Below are 21,411 nucleotides of genomic sequence, written 5' to 3'. Positions count from 1 at the left end.
CATGCAGACAACATGCAGACATCACGCAGACTCCACACAGACAACATGCAGACTCCACACAGACAACATGCAGACTCCACGCAGACAACACGCAGACAACATGCAGACTCCACGCAGACAACACACAGACACCATGCAGACAACATGCAGACTCCACGCAGACAACACACAGACAACACACAGACACCATGCAGACAACATGCAGACATCACGCAGACTCCACACAGACATCACGCAGACTCCACACAGACAACATGCAGACTCCACACAGACACCATGCAGACAACATGCTGACTCCATGCAGACTTCACGCAGACAACACGCAGACACCATGCAGACATCACGCAGACTCCATGCAGACTCCACGCAGACAACATGCAGACTCCATGCCGACTCCACGCAGACAACACGCAGACAACACGCAGACTCCACGCAGACTCCACGCAGACAACACGCAGACAACATGCAGACAACACGCAGACAACACGCAGACAACACGCAGACAACACGCAGACAACACACAGACAACACAGACAACATGCAGACTCCATGCAGACAACACGCAGACTCCATGCAGACAACACGCAGACATCACGCAGACTCCATGCAGACAACACGCAGACATCACGCAGACAACACGCAGACAACACAGACAACATGCAGACTCCACGCAGACAACATGCAGACAACATGCAGACAACATGCAGACAACATGCAGACTCCATGCAGACTACACGCAGACTCCATGCAGACAACACGCAGACATCACGCAGACTCCACACAGACAACATGCAGACTACACGCAGACATCACGCAGAAAGGCCGCTGGGTCGGAGTCGAACCCAGGACAACGGTGCTGACCACCACACCACCGGGCCACAACCCTTTTCAACATTAAACTGTAATTTCATATTTCTTTATAACATTTTTAAAAGGCAGCTCTCATTTTCAGATTCTAATTTATGTTACATTATCTTCATATATTTTTATTTATTTATTTAAATGTCATATTTAACAGAAAGATTAAAAAAGAATGAAAAACAATTAGTTTTGATTGACAGAACTGTCAATCAAAACTGAACTGACAGCATGGTCCAATCCTGTGGCATGACGGCAGCAGGAGGGCGGGGCCACGTGTGTGTTTAACTGTGTCACAGAGGGCTGTTGGGATTAGGACTTCATTACCCAGCATGCATTGTGTGTGTTTGTAAAATCCCTAAAGAGGATTTGTGTGGATCAGAGACAACATGCCGCTGAAAAGAGAAGGTGAGACGTTCTTTAACAAAAATACGTGTGTTTATTATTGTGTAGGAGTGAATTGTGTTTGTTTCAATCACGTCATCAGTGATGTTCATTACTCTCTGTGTGATGCTCCCTGTACTACTACTACTACTACTACTACATCTTCTACTGCTTAGTTTCTACTGACACCTTCTCCACGACTGCTTTCACTAAAGGTTTACTAGGTTTTCCTTCTACAGCAGCTTGCACAGTGCATTTAGATTGTATTTACAATACTGCATTGGGTACTTGTCCTATAAATAAAGACACTTTTACCTCTAACACTACTTCTACTGCTACTAAAAGAGTTACGAAGCCAGCACTACTGCTGAACTACTCAAATTACCACGATTACAGCAACTATTGCTATTGTTAATTCTATTATTCAGGTAGTACTTCTACTGCAACTGATGACACTTTTGACAGCGGCAAAGGTATTACTCCTATCACTGCTATAACTAAGACTTCTACTAGTTCTACTGCTCATACGTCAAGGAGATCACATGAGGACTGAGGACTCAAGTGCTCGACTCAGGAACAAAAGTCACAGATGGGTTTCAGTCTTCAGTCTCCAGGTACAACAGGTATACAAGAGATACAGGATACAAAAGGTATAGAAGAAAAACCACCAGGACTGGGGGAAAGGGTTCTGGGAAACTTGAAGAACTGGCATCAAACAACACAGAGAAGGAGAGTCAACACGACACAGGCGCACACAATCAGGAATCCAGCTGCAAGCACACCTGGAAGACATAAGGGCACCTGAAACCAGACACATGGTGATTGTAAAAATGGTAGAAAATAAAACAGGAACTAGTCAAAACTAAGGTAAATATAAAACAGATTTATTTTCCGGTACGAGCCCTGACACCTACTACTACCAATACTCCTACTACTACTACCAATACTCCTACTACTACTACCAATACTCCTACTATTACTACCAATACTACTACTACTACTACCAATACTCCTACTACTACTACCAATACTCCTACTATTACTACCAATACTCCTACTACTACTCCCAATACTCCTACTACTACTACCAATACTCCTACTATTACTACCAATACTACTACTACTACTACCAATACTCCTACTACTACCACCAATACTCCTACTACTACTACCAATACTCCTACTACTACTACCAATACTCCTACTACTACTACCAATACTCCTACTATTACTACCAATACTACTACTACTACTACCAATACTCCTACTACTACTACCAATACTCCTACTATTACTCCCAATACTCCTACTACTACTCCCAATACTCCTACCACTACTACCAATACTCCTACTACTACTACCAATACTCCTACTATTACTACCAATACTCCTACTACTACTCCCAATACTCCTACCACTACTACCAATACTCCTACTATTACTCCCAGTACTCTACCTACTACTCCCAATACTCCTACCACTACTACCAATACTCCTACTATTACTCCCAGTACTTCACCTACTACTCCCAATACTCCTACCACTACTACCAAACTTCTACTACTACTCCCAGTACTCCACCTACTACTCCCAATACTCCTACTACTTACTCGAGATATAATTACTCCAGATATTCCTACTACTCCTCCTAATATTCCTACTACTATTCCAAATACTTCTACTGCTACTCCTAACAGTATTCTTGGTCCTGCAGTAGTACTTCATGGTCCACTCCTAATACGTCTCCTACTACATCTCTTACTACTAATACTCCTACTGCTGCAGTACATACCATTATTGGGCCCACCAGGTTTCTGTTGCTCTCATCTTCAACCCTGACTGAGGTGTTGATGGTAGGTCAGCCCCCTCTGCTGGTTTATGGGACCATCACATTCCATCACATTCCATCACATTCCATCACATGTCATTTAGCTGACGCTTTTATCCAAAGCGACGTACAATAAGTGCATTTCCACATAGAGATACAAACCCAGAAGAACAAGTAACAAGAAAGTACAATGTTCATCAAATAAGCAGTTTCAAAACATGCTACGTGAGCACCAGTGCTTTGAACTGGATGAGGCAGCCACTGGTAACCAGTGAGGAGAGGAGGAGTGTGGGAGAACTTAGGAAGGTTGAAGACCAGTGGAGCTGCTGCATTCTGGATGAGCTGCAGAGGTGGAATGGCGGCAGCATTCATTTTCATTTTTTGGTACTAAAAAACTATTACAGATAATAACATTTATTTATAAAAGAAATTCCCCTCAACCAGACACATTCTGTTCCGGTTGGAGTCATGCAGTCTGACTGGTTGAAACGTTCTCATTTCATTCTAAACTGTTTCTCCTCCTCAGATACTGAGCGAGCTCTGCAGGCGATGGAGGCCTGTCAGGCCGGAGCGGCTGAAGGGGCCAAAGGTCGCGCTGAAAAACTGTTGAACATCTTCCAAAGTGACCTGTTCCAGGCCCTGCTGGGTAACACACATGTTACAACTCTCCCCTGATCCATCAGAACAGACATCACTGAATACACTATACACATATACTGTATATGTCTCGCTGTGTTTCAATTGGAAGATCTTCTTTCAACGATCAATCAGATAATAGTTAACAGAGATAAATTCAAAATACCAATACATGGACGATTAAGATCATTGACATTATAACATGATTGTCATTCGTTTTAGTGCACTAACGTATGTCTGTGTGTGTCTGTGTGTGTGTGTCTGTGTGTGCGTGTGTGTCTGTGTGCGTGTGTGTGTGTCTGTGTGTGCGTGTGTGTGTGTGTGTGTCTGTGTGTGTGTGTGTCTGTGTGTGTGTGTGTGTGTGTGTGTCTGTGTGCGTGTGTGTGTGTGTGTCTGTGTGTGTGTGCAGATATACAGGAATTCTATGAGTTGACGGTTTGTGAGAACCAGATGAAGAGCCCAGCACACACACCTGGGCAGGTAACAGCACACACACACACACACACACACCCTCTGTAATGCACATGGCAACACCCATCACTGTTACCCAGCAACAGCTGCAGCAGCATTACCCGAGCAACAGCATAACACCATGGCAACAGGAGCCCAAACCCCACCTCTCCTCACTCCTCTCTCTCATCAACCAGCAAGTGACTGAAGGAGCCCCCCCCCTTTCCTCTTCCTCATCTGCCCCCCCCCCCCCACCCTTTCAGAAGAACAGACCCCCCCCCCCCCTCCTTGTCTCACTCGTCTGGTGCTCCTAGACGGAGGGAAAGAGGAAAAGAGCCAGCGGGCGAGTGAGGACAGACAGACAAGGAGAGAGAGAGGGGGGGGCAAAGAGAGAGAGAGAGGGAGGGGAGGCAAAGAGAGAGAGAGACAACAAGCATGAGTGTGTGAGTGTGTGTGAAAATGTGTGTGTGTGTGTGAGTGTGTGTGTGTGTGTGTGTGTGTGGATATGGACTGCCTCTGCATTGTCACCACCAAGGTAAGAGCAGACCGCTCGCATGCATCCGCTAAAACACACACACACGTTTAATGAGGACACACGTGTGTGACCACAGTGTGTGTGTGTGTGTGTGTGTGTGTACCTAACACTCAAAGCGCTTTGCATGTTTGTGTATCCGCTGCTTTTGTCGTTTTTCTTTCAATAGCCTGGGTCTCTCTCTTTCATCACGTGTGTGTGTGTGTGTGTGTGTGTGTGTGTGTGTGGTTCGTGTGGCCACATTAGCATGTATGTAAACTCAGGCTAGCTTCAGCCTGTAGCTAGCTGTTAGCAGGGTGCAGCCTGGACATTTAGTCCACCACATGTGGAAAAGAAATGTGGTTTCAGACATTTAAAATGAAATGAAAATTGAAAGAAAACAATAAATGTTGACGATCTGTTGGAATTAGAATAAAGTTCAACAGGTTGCGTCCTCTTCTCCCTCGGTCACCCTTTGATGTACCGTTGTAGACGTCGTCTTGTACGGAATCTTTAGAGCATGTCTAATAGCTTTAAACTGACTTCAGTGTATGCACTGGGGACCAGGGGGCGGGGCCTTACTTGTGTTGCGTAATAGTACAGAAACTAGTGACAGACAGGAGATCCAGTAGGGGTGTGTTTGAGGAGGTATGGACATGTGGGCTGCAATCAGCCAATGCCTGAGCTGACGACGTCTTGAGGCTCTCAGCCAATCCTGGGGCTGGATGGTTTTGATGAAGTATGGACAATATGGCGGAATTACTCTGAAATATAAAGGCTGGATTTGAATAGGCCAGAAAATTACCTCCTAATGTTTAATCCTACTGAACCTTGACCTCTGTGGAAAAGGTCACAGGGTCAAGGTAAGATTCTTAGGATAGTTGATGAGGAGTTAGGAAAGGACAAGGCGGTGTTTAGGGATGGACTCCACCTCCACTACGCTGCGTAGTTGTGATGGAGGAGACGCTTGGTGGTGACATCACAAAGAAGCCTCTGAGATGCCTTCATGTGTTCTTACAGCTTCAAAGAAAACTTCATTAACATACGTGAGTCATGCTAACGGTTCCTCACGTGATCTGTGTTTCTACGTCATGATCGATATTCCTCCTGAACGGACCAATGATACGTCACTATGTAAATATTTCCGCTGCAAGAAATTGTGGGACGGAATGATCTCTTTACATTCATGAAGGATGGTCCAATGGTTCCTATGCTAGAGGAGCTAAGTAAGGAAGCAGTAGCCAGACTGTCAGAAACCTCCAGACAGAGGACCTTCTCAAGAGGAAGACTGGACACGGGTTCCTTTCAGAAGTTACAACTTTGACACCATTGATGCAAAGATCAAAGATGAAGACTTTAGCTTTGTAATGTCTTTGAAGACACATTATGTTTGTGAGAAGCATTACCATTATTTAGAAAGATTTGTTTGCTCTCATGTTTAAACCATCATTTGAAAATGATATCATGAAAAGTTAATTTGATATGTCTTACAAAATGGGAGGATCTTTTAGACCTAAGTAAATATTTAGTGGTGTTTTATCTCTAGTTGGTTCGTACATACTCGGGATGATGGTGCATAAAGAAGCATGATGGAGACAACAAGGTTGACGATGTGAATCCCGGCTGCTCCATGTGACATGTTGAAGTGTTACTGGTGTTTTATCTCTGGTTGGGTCGTATATTTACTGGTGTTTTTATCCCTGGTTGGGTCGTATATTTACTGGTGTTTTTATCCCTGGTTGGGTCGTATATTTACTGGTGTTTTTATCTCTGGTTGGGTCGTGTATTTACTGGTGTTTTATCTCTGGTTGGGTCGTATATTTACTGGTGTTTTTATCTCTGGTTGGGTCGTATATTTACTGGTGTTTTTATCTCTGGTTGGGTCGTGTATTTACTGGTGTTTTATCTCTGGTTGGGTCGTATATTTACTGGTGTTTTTATCTCTGGTTGGGTCGTATATTTACTGGTGTAGTTATCCCTGGTTGGGTCGTATATTTACTGGTGTTTTTATCTCTGGTTGGGTCGTATATTTACTGGTGTTTTTATCTCTGGTTGGGTCGTGTATTTACTGGTGTTTTATCTCTGGTTGGGTCGTATATTTACTGGTGTTTTTATCTCTGGTTGGGTCGTATATTTACTGGTGTTTTTATCTCTGGTTGGGTCGTGTATTTACTGGTGTTTTATCTCTGGTTGGGTCGTATATTTACTGGTGTTTTTATCTCTGGTTGGGTCGTATATTTACTGGTGTAGTTATCCCTGGTTGGGTCGTATATTTACTGGTGTATTTATCCCTGGTTGGGTCGTATATTTACTGGTGTATTTATCCCTGGTTGGGTCGTATATTTACTGGTGTATTTATCCCTGGTTGGGTCGTATATTTACTGGTGTTTTTATCCCTGGTTGGGTCGTATATTTACTGGTGTTTTTATCCCTGGTTGGGTCGTATATTTACTGATGTTTTTATCTCTGGTTGGGTCGTATATTTACTGGTGTTTTTATCTCTGGTTGGGTCGTATATTTACTGGTGTTTTTATCCATGGTTGGGTCGTATATTTACTGGTGTTCTATCTCTGATTGGGCATATATATTTACTGGTGTTCTATCTCTGATTGGGCATATATATATTTACTGGTGTTCTATCTCTGGTTGGGCATATATATTTACTGGTGTTCTATCTCTGGTTGGGCATATATATTTACTGGTGTTCTATCTCTGGTTGGGCATATATATTTACTGGTGTTCTATCTCTGGTTGGGTCGTATATGTACTGGAGTTTTTATCCCTGGTTGGGTCGTATATTTACTGGTGTTTTTATCCCTGGTTGGGTCGTATATTTACTGGTGTTTTTATCCCTGGTTGGGTCGTATATTTACTGGTGTTTTTATCTCTGGTTGGGTCGTATATTTACTGGGGTTTTTATCTCTGGTTGGGTCGTATATTTACTGGTGTTTTTATCCCTGGTTGGGTCGTATATTTACTGGTGTTTTTATCTCTGGTTGGGTCGTATATTTACTGGTGTTTTTATCCATGGTTGGGTCGTATATTTACTGGTGTTCTATCTCTGATTGGGCATATATATTTACTGGTGTTCTATCTCTGATTGGGCATATATATTTACTGGTGTTCTATCTCTGGTTGGGCATATATATTTACTGGTGTTCTATCTCTGGTTGGGCATATATATTTACTGGTGTTCTATCTCTGGTTGGGTCGTATATGTACTGGAGTTTTTATCCCTGGTTGGGTCGTTTATTTACTCGAGTTTTTATCACTGGTTGGGTCGTATATTTACTGGTGTTCTATCTTTGGTTTGGTCGTATATTGCATTTAAATTGTCCAAATAATTGCTGTCAGATCATTGTGAGGCGTCATGAAGTCAGAGTAGTATGTGCCACACAGTGGTCAGAGGGAGAACTGCATTGTGGGAATTGTAGGCAAAAGGTTTTCACGAGGGAGAAGAATGAGGGAATTGAAAAGAAGAGATCACCAGAGAGTAACATGACCAACAGGGACCATGTCTGTTCTGGTCGGGGTCTGTAGTTCTGAATCACTGACTCCTCCTCTTTCCAGGGATCCAAGCACCAGGGACTCTCACTCTTTGGCTGGACACTCACTGGACATACTGGTGTCACCATAGTGGGAACATTGGACATACTGGTGTCACCATAGTGGGAACACTGGACATACTGGGGTAACCATAGTGGGAACTCTGGACATACTGGTGTCACCATAGTGGGAACTCTGGACATACTGGGTTCACCATAGTGGGAACACTGGACATACTGGTGTCACCATAGTGAATTTGGGACAAACTGGTGTTACCATAGTGGAAACACTGCACATACTGGTGGGTATACTGGTGTCACCATAGTTGGAACACTGCACATACTGATGGGCATACTGGTGTCACCATAGTTGGAACACTGCACATACTGATGGGCATACTGGTGTCACCATAGTGGGAACTCTAGACATACTGGTGGACATACCGGTGGACATACTGGTGTTCTCAGCGATGTTTATGCTAACACCTGATGTCATCTGTGTCTCTGCAGAAGTATCGTTACCAAGACGATGTGACTCCACCTGTCGACCCCAGCCCCGGTCACATGACCCACGGACGCAGCAACGAGCTGAGCCACGCACACCTGGACGGATACACAAACCCTGCCGCACTCACTGTACGCAAACACAAGCACACAGAGACACGGACACACAGTGCGGCGTCCCACAGTGCAGTCATCAGTCCAACAGTTTTGAAAGGAAATTGATTTATTTTATTCTACTGAGGATCAAAGAGGATCTGATGGGTTCTCCACCAGAGGGCGCTATCTATCCAAAAAAGATACTAGGCCTTGAGACGTCCTTCAATGGCTTGAAGAGGTTTGGGAGGTCCCAGGGGAAGTTTTGAAGGTACTCAGTGTCTTGTATGGGCATCGTAGAGCTTTGGGAGGTGCTTGAGGAGGTTCCCAATGTGCTTGGGCGTCTTGTATTGACCTTGGAGAGGTGTAGGAGGTTCTTAAGGAGGTTTCTAACCTGCTTGATTGTCTTGTATTGCCATGGAGAGGTTTTGGAGGGTCTTGAGGTGGTTCTTAAGATGCTTGGGGTGTTGTATTGGCCTTGTAGAACTTTGGGAGGTGCATGAGTAGGTTCCTACTGTGCTAGAGGGTCTTGTATTGGCCTTGGAGAGGTTTAGAAGGGGTGCTTGAGGGTCTTGTAGGAGTCCAGCTGGTATCTGTGATCTGAGGTCAGCTGTTCTGTTATTATGGTTCACACTTAGCTGATATCAGTTCTACAGCCAGAGGGAGTTCATCTCTGTTAATTACTGACACACACACAGACACACACACACACAGACACACACACACACACACACAGACACACACAGACACACACACACACAGACACACACACACACAGACACACACACACACACACACAGACACACACAGACACACACACACACAGACACACACACACACAGACACACACACACACACACACACACAGACACACACACACACACACACACACAGACACACACACTGAGCGTGGGTTGCTTGTGCCCACTCTGAATGTGATGCATCCTTTTTTTTTGCTCGGCCATCACCATGACGACGACAATGGAGGGAGGGGGGAGCAGAAGGGGAGTTACCATGGCAACAACATTAGCCTGAATGTGTATGTCTCCTGAAATTATTCTTTCTGTCAGAACTAATTTAGTGTCTCATCTCTCTCTCTCGTTCTCTTCACCTGTCTCACTCTTTGTCTCTCACTCTCTTTTCAACCTCCCCTCTCTGGGCAGGCAGAATAATGACGTCACAAAGGGGATGGGATTCCTTCAGAGAGAGAGAGAGAGAGAGAGAGAGAGAGACATAGACCCTCTGAGGCTGTGCAGTGGAGCGTCGAGCAGAGAGAGGAAGAGGAGGAAGAGGAGGATGACAGAGAGACAGAAACAGCCTGTCTCTCTTTCTCTGTTTTCTCTTCTCGTTGGAATTCGATCGTTCTTCATTCCTCTTCATCTCACAAAAGGTTCTTCTGGTTTGTCACCTCTCTCTTTCTCTCTCGCTGTCTCCCCCTTGTCTCTCTCTCTGGGTGAATGAGGGAGGAACGAGTGATGTGCCAAGCTGTCAGTCATGTCGGACGCTCCGTTACCGGGTCCAGGAGACTACACCTAACGAGTTTCTTTTTCTGCTGAGACCCCCCCACTCTTTTCTGTTGGCTTGTTAATTATTCATCCGTCACTCCATCATCTTTATGTAACGGCGTCCTCCTGAAGAGAGAGACAGGGAGAGTGAGTGAGACAGGGAGGGATGTTTGTGTCGGTGTGGTACGCTAAGAAGATGGGAAGACGATTCATCAACAACGTGAGGCGAGCAAAGAGACACAGGCAGAGGATGATGGTAGGACCTCTTTCATTGACCGTAATGGCTCTGATTGGACCGGGGGGAGGGGCCTGTAGAGGATCCAATTATGCTGTTTCTTTCTCCGATTGGACCGCGTCCCGTTTTGTCTCTGTCTCATGGGTCTCATGGTGCTCATACCCGGACCTGGCTAATGCTAGTTAGCAACGCGACTGTTACCTTCAGGTGAGCTTATCAGCTACACCGCGATTCATTCTTTTATTCATTTACTTTAATTAGGCTTCGTTCATCTTTCATGGGCTGATGGTTTGGATATTAATAAGCTACTAGACTGTTCCTGGTGGACCAGAGTCGCGTCTCCTGGTCCAGACAGACGGACAGAGAGACAGAGAGAGGTGCCATGGGAAGTGACGAGCTTTAATTAATTCACAGTGAACTGTAACTGCCTCTTTCTCTCTCTGTTATGTAACTGAAGCTCCAGAGACAAACACAGCGAGTGTAGTGATGACAGCTGTGCAGCCCTTCAGGACAGAGAGACGGTGGAGAGACAGACAGCAGCCGGACAGACAGAGACGTCTTCATGAAATGCCTGTAGTTAATCTAAATGTCAACTTGCAGAAGTTGAACTGAAGAAAGGATACCAGAGGGGTACGGCACAAAACCCGGATGAGGGATTAAGTCGGGCTATCCAGGTTATCCTGGAGGAATTTAGCTCCGACTTGGTTGCACAAAAGCAGGTTGAATTAAATCCGGCCAAGTAACCATGGCGATTTATTCTTTGAAGCTAACCTGCTCCAGACCAGGCTAAGATTAATCCTGCAGCCTCATGTGTTAAATCAGCTGATCTGATCCCAAACAAACAGGTTTAACAGTTATTCTGTTGTTTTCTGAATGTTTTCTGATTTATTTTGATTGACATGCATCACTTGTCACTATTACATATACCAGTATGGTGTTAAACTCTACTATTGCAGGTGTTATTGTTGTTGGTCCACAACCTTCACCTCACGGATCATTTTCATGTCAGGCAAGATTTCGACAGGTTGGATGGGGGGGGGGTGTAGTCGCGCTCTGCCGTGCGCACTGAGGAGCGAACAACTGTGATCAGGGTGATATTTAAAGTCCATTCACGTGTTTCTCCCTGCTCTATGATCTCTATGATGCCCATCTCTGAACCATGTGTTGGATGAAGAAGCGCTGATACTGAGACGTGCTTTCAGACGTGAGAAGGTGTTTGAGGACAGATGGGACCACGAAGCTCTCACCATCCCACAGATGCTCTGTGTGGCACTGAGCTTCTTATATGATGGAGCTGTAAATACAGGCACTATTGGCCGTACTGTCAGAAGTGTGTGTTTGACGCTGAAGTCCTTAGCTCACATCTTTATTACCTTTCCTGACCACAGAAGAATGTGTTACATCAAAGAGGATTTCCACATATGGTCTAAATGGGTGATTGGGTTTGATGTGCAGTACTGGAACATGAAGAGGACGGTTTGTGCAGGTGGATCAGAGTCAGTAGTTGTCCCTCACAGGCTTCTTTGGTTTAAAACAAGGGCAGATTCCTTACCAACCTGCAAAATGTTTTTATTTTATCTTTTCCAGTCTTGTTGGTTCTCTACATTACTTTAGAAAGATATTTAGGATGAGACACAGCTTATAGAGATTTGTGCATATTGTAAAACATATTCTGACATTGTAAATAAGGGTTTGAAATGAGTCTTTAGGGTAAATTTCCAGAGGAACATTAATTCCTTCTGTTCACTTTTAAGGCAAAGTAGGCTAAATAATAATCCATGTTATTCATATAGTGCTTTACATGTTGCTACTCAAAGACACTTTACAGTCCAACCAGCACATTTAGCATATGAACACAGATACAGCAATAAAACCAACACATTAAACAATCATATTAAAAGCAATTAAAACAGAGTATACAACTTTCCTAGTTAGTAGATATTTTTAAATCCTTCCACATTCAGGTCTGTGATTGTCTTCCAGGCTTTTTGTTTCTCTGTTTAATTACAGCTGCCATATTCCTCTTTTTGCGTATTGCTTATTTATGCTTCACCTCCTCATATATTTAATGCTGCTCAGCGGGTGAGAAATATGCTGCTTGTGTCTTCTCCATTTGTGCATCAGTGAATGTATGATGGACACCGTGGTCTACTTAAGAAAGCCGTGGACGTGCACCTGGATCCAGCTCCTCCTCCACATCCCGGCTCGGCAAACGTGCAACCGATTAAGATCACACTAAGTCAAGCTGCGCTTTGTCACTTAGCCTGGATTACTTCATTCTACTTTTGTGCAATAGTCCCCTGGTGAAGGAGTTACTGGAGAGATGATTCATAGAAAGGTGAAACTCTGAGGAACATTAACGTGTTGCCCAGTAGCAAGGCAGAGATTCATCACATGTGCCCCGTGTAGAGTTGGTGGTCCATCAGAAACTCTTCAATAACGTCTCAAGGAAAGCTTTGATGAAGTTACTCCAGCTTTTATTGTACAACACTCGGACGTGATGTAATAATCACGTTGTGGAAGACAAAATGTGAGGGAAGGAGGGATGGGTGGTTGCCATAGCTACAGTAATAGTTGCCTGGTAACCGGCCCCCTGAGGGCTCGACAGCAGTTACCATGGCGTTGCCGTGGAGACGAGCAGTCGGCAGAGAGAAAGCGATGCTGCATGTGATTAAAATCTTTTTCTGTTTTCACAGATGAACGGATCAGAAGGAGAACTGGAGTATGAAGAGATCACTCTGGAGAGGGTGAGACACGTAACACATGCACTCTCCCACCCACACACTATATATGATATGCACAAACATGCACTGTGCACTTTAAATATACACACTCCGTGCACCATAGATTTACACACACAGCCGCACACTATATAGTATACACCAGTGGTGGGCTGTCAGGGCCAGCCAAGCCTTCTCTACTGGCCTAAAAACAATCCCAAAGTTGTAGCTATTTCACCGATTTTTACATTTGTTATAATTCCATTGCAGCTTGTTTTACAGAAAGCTTTCATCCAATCCGATTCAGCCCCTGTGTCTATGTAAGAGAGACCTGTGGTCCTCTAGGTAGACTCTACACATTAAAGTCTATGGGGACCATATATATATTGTTCAATCAATTAGATCTTTAGTTTGACATGTTGGGTGTATTCTTTGACGTGCCAGTAGTACTGAGGTCGCCTCATGAGTACGTCTGCATTGACGTGCACCAAGATTGGTCAGTGGGCCATGTGACTTCTGTCCAACAGAAAGCTAGCTGGCAGGTCACAGTATTTACGTATTTACTACAGGATAAACTTTGTCTGTAAAGTCATTACATTGATTTGATTATCCATTGTTCATTAATTACACAGCAATTTTATTTCACTTTAAATGTTACTGTGTTATTTGAAGATGAGATGTTTACAACAAATAATACACAGCAAAAGTGTTGGAGAGCAGAGTTGAAATCAAACTGCAAAAGATTAAACCGAGTCAATTTTACAAAAGAGCTGGAGTCATCACCCAGTGTGAAGATCAGATTCATTTGCCACACTTAGAGTTAAATTAACTCTTTGATAGGATTGAAATGTAACTTTACAGTGTCACACTTCTTGGTATCAGGCTTAACTCCATGAAATATGCCGCATGGATTGGTGAGCTTGTGCCAGGAACCACAGGGTTGTTGGTTTGAACCCTGGCTTACCCATGTTCCATGTCAAAGTGTCCCTGAGCAATACTCCTAACCATGAATTGCTCCCTGAGCTAAAATGTGAACACCTTGTGTTAAAAATGCAACACAAGTTGCTTTTGACAAAAGCATCAGCTAAATGACGTTGTATTCAACATTGAACAGATTAAATTGTTAACACTTGGTTGAGTGTTGTTTTAACAAGATTGGGACAATCTAAACACCAGGTTAGAGTTAAAATTGAATCTCACATAGTCCATTTAACTCTCTGAAATGTGCTGTGTACCCTTTAACCGATCTCTGTGTTGGTGTGTGTTATTGTCTGTATTGTGTGTGTTAATGTGTTGATGTGTATATCTCCAGGGTAACTCCGGTCTGGGCTTCAGCATCGCAGGAGGAACCGATAATCCTCACATCGGAGACGACCCGTCCATCTTCATCACTAAGATCATCCCGGGAGGAGCAGCCGCTCAGGATGGACGCCTCAGGTACCAACAGCACCACCTAGTCCAGGACTTGGTTCTAATCTGGGCCAGGACTTTGTTCTACCCTAATCCTGGTTCTACCCTGACCTGGTTATGACCTGCACTTGGTTTCAACATTGTAACGTGGCTGATTATTGGGGGTCCCGAATTGATGACGTACACCAGAAGGTTTGGATTTTACACAGCTTAATTTTTCAATGTTGCAGCAGTGATTGTGGTCCCGGCGTTCAGATCCTTTGCCTTGACTGCTTTCTCTCAGATCTCGCTGGATCGCCACTACTGTTTAAGTACAGGGACACAAACAATTGACTGCAGTTGAGGCCAATTACGCTTCCACCCGGCACCGTTCCCTGAGCCACGCCCCCCCGTCCCCTCAAACAAACCACGCCCGCCGCCACAAACATAAACCTGGCCTAGAATTGGTTATAATTCTAAAACCCTCACCGGTTCCTCTGTTGTTCCTCTTCCAGTCCTTTAAGGTTCTTCTGTTGTTCTTCTCATAGCTCTACCCTCTAATCTTGACTTACTTCTAACATAGACTTGGTTCTAACCCTTAACCCGGTCTGAACCCTTTAACATTCCTCTGACGTTGTTTTAACATTCCTCCAATGTTCTTCTGTAGTCCTCACATCGCTGCCCTCCGTCTTTGTCTCCAGGGTCAACGACAGCATTGTGTTCGTTAACGACGTGGACGTGCGTGAGGTCACTCACTCCATTGCCGTTGAGGCGCTGAAGGAGGCGGGACCTGTCGTCAGGCTGTACGTCCTGCGGCGACGCCCACCCAGCGAACGTGTCACACAGATCAAACTGATGAAAGGGCCTAAAGGTAGGAAAAGAGATGAGGACACAGTTGAGTCTAGAGACCCCTTGAGTCTCCTCTGCTTCTGGTTTAGTAAGAATCGTCGTCACGTGACTCATCGGGTCTTTGTGTCCTGGTCGGGTCAAGGTCTGGGCTTCAGTATCGCGGGTGGAGCAGGGAACCAACACGTTCCCGGAGACAACAGCATCTACGTCACCAAGATCATTGAGGGCGGAGCGGCGCACCGCGACGGACGGTTACAGATTGGAGACAAGATACTAGCTGTAAGGAAAACACCACAAACTGCGCCCTCACGAGTCCTCGTGATACACAATTAATCCTCACCAGTCCTCAATATCCCTCAAAAGTCCTCATCAGTCCTCATGAATCCTTGAACGTTTTGACCTTTGACCCTGACAGGTGAACCACGTCTCCCTGGAGGACGTCCTGCACGAGGATGCCGTGGTTGCCCTGAAGAACACGGGGGAGGTGGTCTACCTGAAGGTGGCCACGCCCAACTCGCAGTACATCCACCAGAGCGATCGATACAGCCCCCCTGACCTCACCAGCTGTACGTAAAACTTTAATGGTCATGTGATTGCTTGCATCTTCTTAAATCATTTCTGTAAAGGTTTGAATAGACGAGTAAAACCGTGGTTAGATTAGCATCTAACTGTGGCTTATATGCTAATCTCAGATATGCTGCGCTAAGGCTTCAGCACAGCTAGCCTTACCTAGGACATCAGCCGGGTCACACCGCCCTCAGTGGCACTTTGTCCGTCTTGCCAAGCCGGGTGGTTTGTAGTCGTCTAGTGGTCTGGTCGGCTGGTTTGTGGTGTCTCGGCTGGTCCGGTGCTGTGAATCCAGTGTGAACCCTGATGAGGCCACTAAGGGGATCCAGCAGGATTTCACTTACATGTCACTTGTTTCATTTCAGCCTATATGGAGCCGGACTACATGTGCGACTACCCCCAAGTCCTCCCTCCTCCGTCACCACGGAGATACTCACCCATACCCAGAGGCATGATGGGAGACGATGACTATTCTCGGGAGCCCCGCCGAGTCTGCGTCCAACGGGGCTCCACCGGTCTGGGGTTCAACATCGTAGGGGGGGAGGACGGAGAGGGGATCTTCATCTCCTTCATCCTGGCAGGAGGACCGGCAGACCTGAGTGGAGAGCTCAGAAAGGGAGACCAGATCCTCAGTGTGAGTACAGAGACCAGGTCCTTCTTTGGACGTGTAGATACTGTATGTCAATGACTGTGTGTGTGTCTCCCTACGTATGTGTGTTTTTCTGTGTATGTATGTGTGTCTGTGTGCTTGTGATTTATCTGTGTGTGTCTGTGTGTGCTTGTGTGTGTGTGTGTGTGTGTCTCCAGGTGAACGGTGTGGATCTCAGGTATGCGACTCATGAACAAGCTGCAGCAGCTCTGAAGAACGCCGGGCAGACGGTCACCATCGTGGCCCAGTACAGACCTGAAGGTAATACTAGTGGGTTTTTTTTTACTAGTACTACTACAGTAGTATTACTACATCATACTAGTGGTATTACTACAGCATGATATTTGTATTACTACATCATGCTAATGATACTACTAAATCCTACAAGTAGTACTACTACCTAATGGTAGAGGTATTGCTACCTAATGCTAGTATTACCTCCTCTTACTCAGGGTAATACTACATCATATTAGTGGTATTACTACACCATACCAATGGCATTAATATATCACCCTAGTGATATTACTACTTCAATTAGTAGTACATGATATAGTGGTATTAACTCCTGCTAGTAATACAATAACATTACTTTTTGCAGAGTACAGTCGCTTTGAAGCAAAGATCCACGACCTGAGAGAGCAGATGATGAACAGCTCCTCCGGGAGTCTAAGGACCAACCGCAGCTTTTATCTCAGGTGAGATGGGTCACCTGGTCCAGTAGGATGAACCAGGACTAGGTGAGCTAACGGTAACAGGACCTGACTGACCTGTATGTTGGTTTCAGGGCGCTCTTCGACTACGACAAGCAGTGGGACTGCGGCGTCCTGTCTCAGGCTCTGGACTTTAACTTTGGGGAGGTTCTCCACGTGATGGACAGCAGCGATGACGAGTGGTGGCAGGCCCGACGGGTGAACCAGCAGGGGGAGCTAGAGGAGCTCGGTTTTATCCCCTCCAAGCACAGGTCCGTACGACCCGCTCGGCCATCGGTGACCCATACTCGATGACGACCCTCGGTGATCATATGTTTCAGGGTGGAGAGGAAAGAGTGGTCCAGGATGAAGAGCAACGGGAGAGAAGGCTTCGTTCACAGCTACGAGCTCATCACTCAGATTGAAGGTCAGTGTTGCATCTGACCTTTGATCTTTACACAAAGTGGAAGAATAAAGTATAAAACTATCAGAGAAGGAGCCTTAGAGAGGAGGAAGGAGTCAGCCTTAGAGGGGAGGAAGGAGTCAGCCTTAGAGAGGGGGAAGGAGTCAGCCTTAGAGAGGGGTAAGGAGTCAGCCTTAGAGAGGGGTAAGGAGTCAGTCTTAGAGAGGGGGAAGGAGTCAGTCTTAGAGAGGGGGAAGGAGTCAGCCTTAGAGAGGGGGAAGGAGTCAGTCTTAGAGAGGGGGAAGGAGTCAGTCTTAGAGAGGGGGAAGGAGTCAGTCTTAGAGAGGGGGAAGGAGTCAGCCTTAGAGAGGGGGAAGGAGTCAGTCTTAGAGAGGGGGAAGGAGTCAGCCTTAGAGAGGGGGAATGAGTCAGTCTTAGAGAGGGGGAAGGAGTCAGTCTTAGAGAGGGGTAAGGAGTCAGTCTTAGAGAGGGGGAAGGAGTCAGTCTTAGAGAGGGGGAAGGAGTCAGTCTTAGAGAGGGGGAAGGAGTCAGTCTTAGAGAGGGGGAAGGAGTCAGCCTTAGAGAGGGGGAAGGAGTCAGTCTTAGAGAGGGGGAAGGAGTCAGTCTTAGAGAGGGGGAAGGAGCTGTCCTTGCAACGCCTCGAGATCCCTCAGAATGAGCTGGAACACGTTGCAGTGAGAAGTCCGGGTCAACCTGCTACCACTGCGAGTCGACTCGCATAAGAGGAGGACAACGAATGGATGGAGACCACAAAGAGACCAAGAAGACTTACAATGAGTCACATTGAGACACAAAGATATACAATAAAACACAAAGAGATACAATAATGGTGGTTATATCTGATGGTGGTTGTCCTTGCAGTGGTCCTGCTGTCCATCTCAGAATTTGAATAATTTCTGTCGTATGAATTGAATTCATTGTACAACTTGTACATTTTTGGGGAGTTTTTCCTGTGTCCCGATGTGAGGGTTTCGGGACAGAGGAGGATGCATGTGTACAGACTGTAAAGCCCTCTGAGGCTTTTAAATTTGTCATTTGCAACTTTAGGCTGTACAAGATCAAACTAATTTAATCCAATTGAATAAGACCATAAAGAGAGATGCATCGATCACACACCTCCCAGAGATAAATATCCGTCCTGCTTAGCACACTCACTTAACAGTCCGAACATAACACCACAGACTCTGTTCTTCCTCTTAGCTTTATGTGCTCAGCTGTGTTTCCTCCGGGTGTCTCTGTATCTCCCAGGTGTCTGTGTGTGTCCATCAGGTGTCTCTGTGTTCTCCAGGTGTTGAGCAGTTGTCTCTCTGTCTCCGTAGTCGACTACGCTCGTCCTGTCATCATTCTGGGTCCGACCAAAGACCGAGTCAACGATGACCTGCTCTCAGAGTTCCCAGACAAGTTTGGCTCCTGCGTCCCCCGTAAGTGTTGTTGAAACACAAAGCGCCGCACAGATGAACAGGAAGTGATGTCACGTCTTCTGTCTGCAGACACCACCCGCCCACGCAGGGACTACGAGGCGGACGGGCGGGACTATCACTTTGTGTCGTCACGGGAACAGATGGAGCGGGACATCCAGTCCCACCGCTTCATAGAGGCGGGGCAGTACAACAACCACCTGTACGGGACGTCGGTGCAGAGCGTCCGACAGGTGGCCGAGCAGGTGAGACACGGCGGTTACCGTGGCTACGTGAAAGTGAACCATGCGGCGAGCTGACCACGTGGTGCTTTGTGTCACCAGGGGAAACACTGCATCCTGGACGTGTCGGCCAACGCCGTCAGGAGGCTGCAGGCGGCTCAGCTCCAACCCATCGCCATCTTCATCCGCCCTCGATCCCTGGAGAACATCCTGTAAGTCAGTGAGGTCATCAGGGGGGTCATCAGGGAGGTCATCACCAGTGATCTTGTCAGTGAGGTTACCACGCTCTCACTGCTGTTTCACTGGGAGAGACAATGATTTGCTATATCAGCAACACCCTCTGTGTGTGTGTGTGTGTGTGTGTGTGCAGGGATCTGAACAAGCGTCTCTCAGAGGATCAGGCGAGGAAAGCTCTGGATCGAGCCATGAAACTGGAACAAGACTTTCTTGAGTGTTTCTCAGGTAAAAACAAATCTTCATTTTACATAGATGAACGTTATGGTTTTGGGATTGAGGCTAACTGTGTGTGTGTGTGTGTGTGTAGCCATCGTGCACGGCGACAGCTTCGAGGAGGTGTACCACCTGGTCAAAGCCGTCATCGAGGAGCAGAGTGGCCCGTACATCTGGGTTCCTGCTCGGGACAGACTCTGATTGCACAGCGATGGGCGCCGTCTCATTAGAAACATCCTCCTCATGCTTCTCTTCCTCATGCCCCTCCTCTTCCTCCACATGCTCATTATCATGCTTCTTCTCTCCTTCCTCCTGCTCCTCCTCCTGATGCTCCTCTTCGTCATACTCCTCCTGTATCATGCTCTTCCTCATACTCCTCATGCTCCTCCTGCTCTCAGTGGTGTCCCCTGGTGGAGAGCAGGAGAGGGTTTGTCTTCTTACAGTTTTCTTATCTTCCATGAGATGGCGACCAAGCGTTTGATTGGATGGATGCTATAGCTTCTTGAAGGAGAGGGCACCTGTCTGTCTCTCCACCTGTCTGCCTCTGTACCTGTCTGTCTGCGTCAGAGGACACTATGGAGAGAGACGGATGGTCAATTACTTGATTGATTCTGTATTATCATTCAATAATGCATCGGGATTGTAAAGTTCAGTTGGTAATGAAGTATTTATAATATCCTATTTATTTAATGATTTATCTATTTATTTATTTATGTGACGTGAAAGTGGTGTGAGCGTGTGAGCGTGTGAGTGTGTGAGCGTGTGAGTGTGTGAGTGTGTGAGTGTGTGTAGTGTACATAAAGACTTGTGTGACTGTAAATAAAACTATGGGGCTCAAACACAGTCTATTCAGGGCTTAAAGTATCAAACACTAAACTACGATACCTACAATCCCCTTCTGAACGCACCCCGCCCCCCTGCCTGGACTACAAACCCCACAATCCTCTGTTGCAGGAGACAGACGAGGCGAACCTGAAACTAAACACACGCTTTAGAGCCGATGGACTACATTACCCAGAGTTTCCAGTGACTAAACCACAGAACCACCCAGCTACAGATCTGTCTACCCACAATCCCTGGGGATGGGTCTCTTTCCCACCAGTCCCCATGATCCCTTGACCAGAAAGCTCAAAAAACCCTCTGAGGGGTCAGGCTGTGAGAGGATGTGGGGATGGGGGGGGCTGTCCGGACTCCATTACCCACAATGCTTGTGAATTAGTTTTTGATGTTCTAAATTTCAGGGTCATTTGAACAGTTAATTATTCAAACAAAAAACCCTGGTTTATCATCTCTCAGACACCGGGTTTAGGGGGAGGGGCTCTTTTCTTTCTGAGTACTGACAGAAACACTTTATTAGACTTATATATCGGGATATTTATTACCCTGTGACACACACACACAGCAGGCTGTCCGATATGTTGTATAATTAGCTCTAAATGAAATTAAAATATTGAAATAAATTCCTTATAAAACCTGCGTGTGAGAA

At 45.9% G+C, this 21,411-nt stretch overlaps 1 protein-coding gene across 8 annotated transcripts; it reads left to right on the top strand.

Annotated features, from left to right (window-relative positions):
* The first annotated feature begins 1,232 nt into the window (after positions 1-1,232).
* LOC119221827 (disks large homolog 4) lies at positions 1,233-21,401 on the top strand. 8 transcript variants are annotated; one of them, XM_037477933.2, is made up of 19 exons: positions 1,233-1,266; positions 3,597-3,716; positions 4,116-4,186; positions 8,723-8,848; positions 13,246-13,296; positions 14,582-14,706; positions 15,360-15,529; positions 15,650-15,786; positions 15,923-16,073; positions 16,440-16,708; positions 16,882-16,984; positions 17,322-17,418; positions 17,508-17,684; positions 17,754-17,839; positions 19,156-19,257; positions 19,327-19,499; positions 19,578-19,687; positions 19,846-19,937; positions 20,020-21,401. In XM_037477933.2, exons 1-19 carry the CDS (start codon positions 1,248-1,250, stop codon positions 20,124-20,126), a joined length of 2,286 nt encoding a protein of 761 aa, XP_037333830.2. In that variant the 5' UTR covers positions 1,233-1,247; the 3' UTR covers positions 20,127-21,401. The 8 variants fall into 8 exon arrangements, with proteins under 8 accessions (XP_037333830.2, XP_037333832.2, XP_037333837.2 ...); XM_037477935.2 differs by lacking the exons at positions 1,233-1,266; positions 3,597-3,716; positions 4,116-4,186 and adding an exon at positions 4,482-4,691; XM_037477934.2 differs by lacking the exons at positions 1,233-1,266; positions 3,597-3,716; positions 4,116-4,186 and adding an exon at positions 5,512-5,713.
* Positions 21,402-21,411: the final 10 nt, after the last annotated feature.

This window comes from Pungitius pungitius, chromosome 1 (assembly GCF_949316345.1).
Source record: "Pungitius pungitius chromosome 1, fPunPun2.1, whole genome shotgun sequence".
In the NCBI taxonomy this organism is placed as follows: domain Eukaryota; kingdom Metazoa; phylum Chordata; class Actinopteri; order Perciformes; family Gasterosteidae; genus Pungitius; species Pungitius pungitius.
The sequence above is the reverse complement of the archived record's forward strand: the minus strand, read 5'-3'. Positions and strand labels throughout refer to the sequence as shown.

Excerpts from the sequence above, each read along its gene's own strand:
- LOC119221827 (XM_037477933.2), top strand. Across the intron at positions 19,258-19,326 it reads GTTTGGCTCCTGCGTCCCCC|ACACCACCCGCCCACGCAGG; the intron begins GTAAGTGTTGTT and ends TTCTGTCTGCAG. Across the intron at positions 19,938-20,019 it reads CTTTCTTGAGTGTTTCTCAG|CCATCGTGCACGGCGACAGC; the intron begins GTAAAAACAAAT and ends GTGTGTGTGTAG.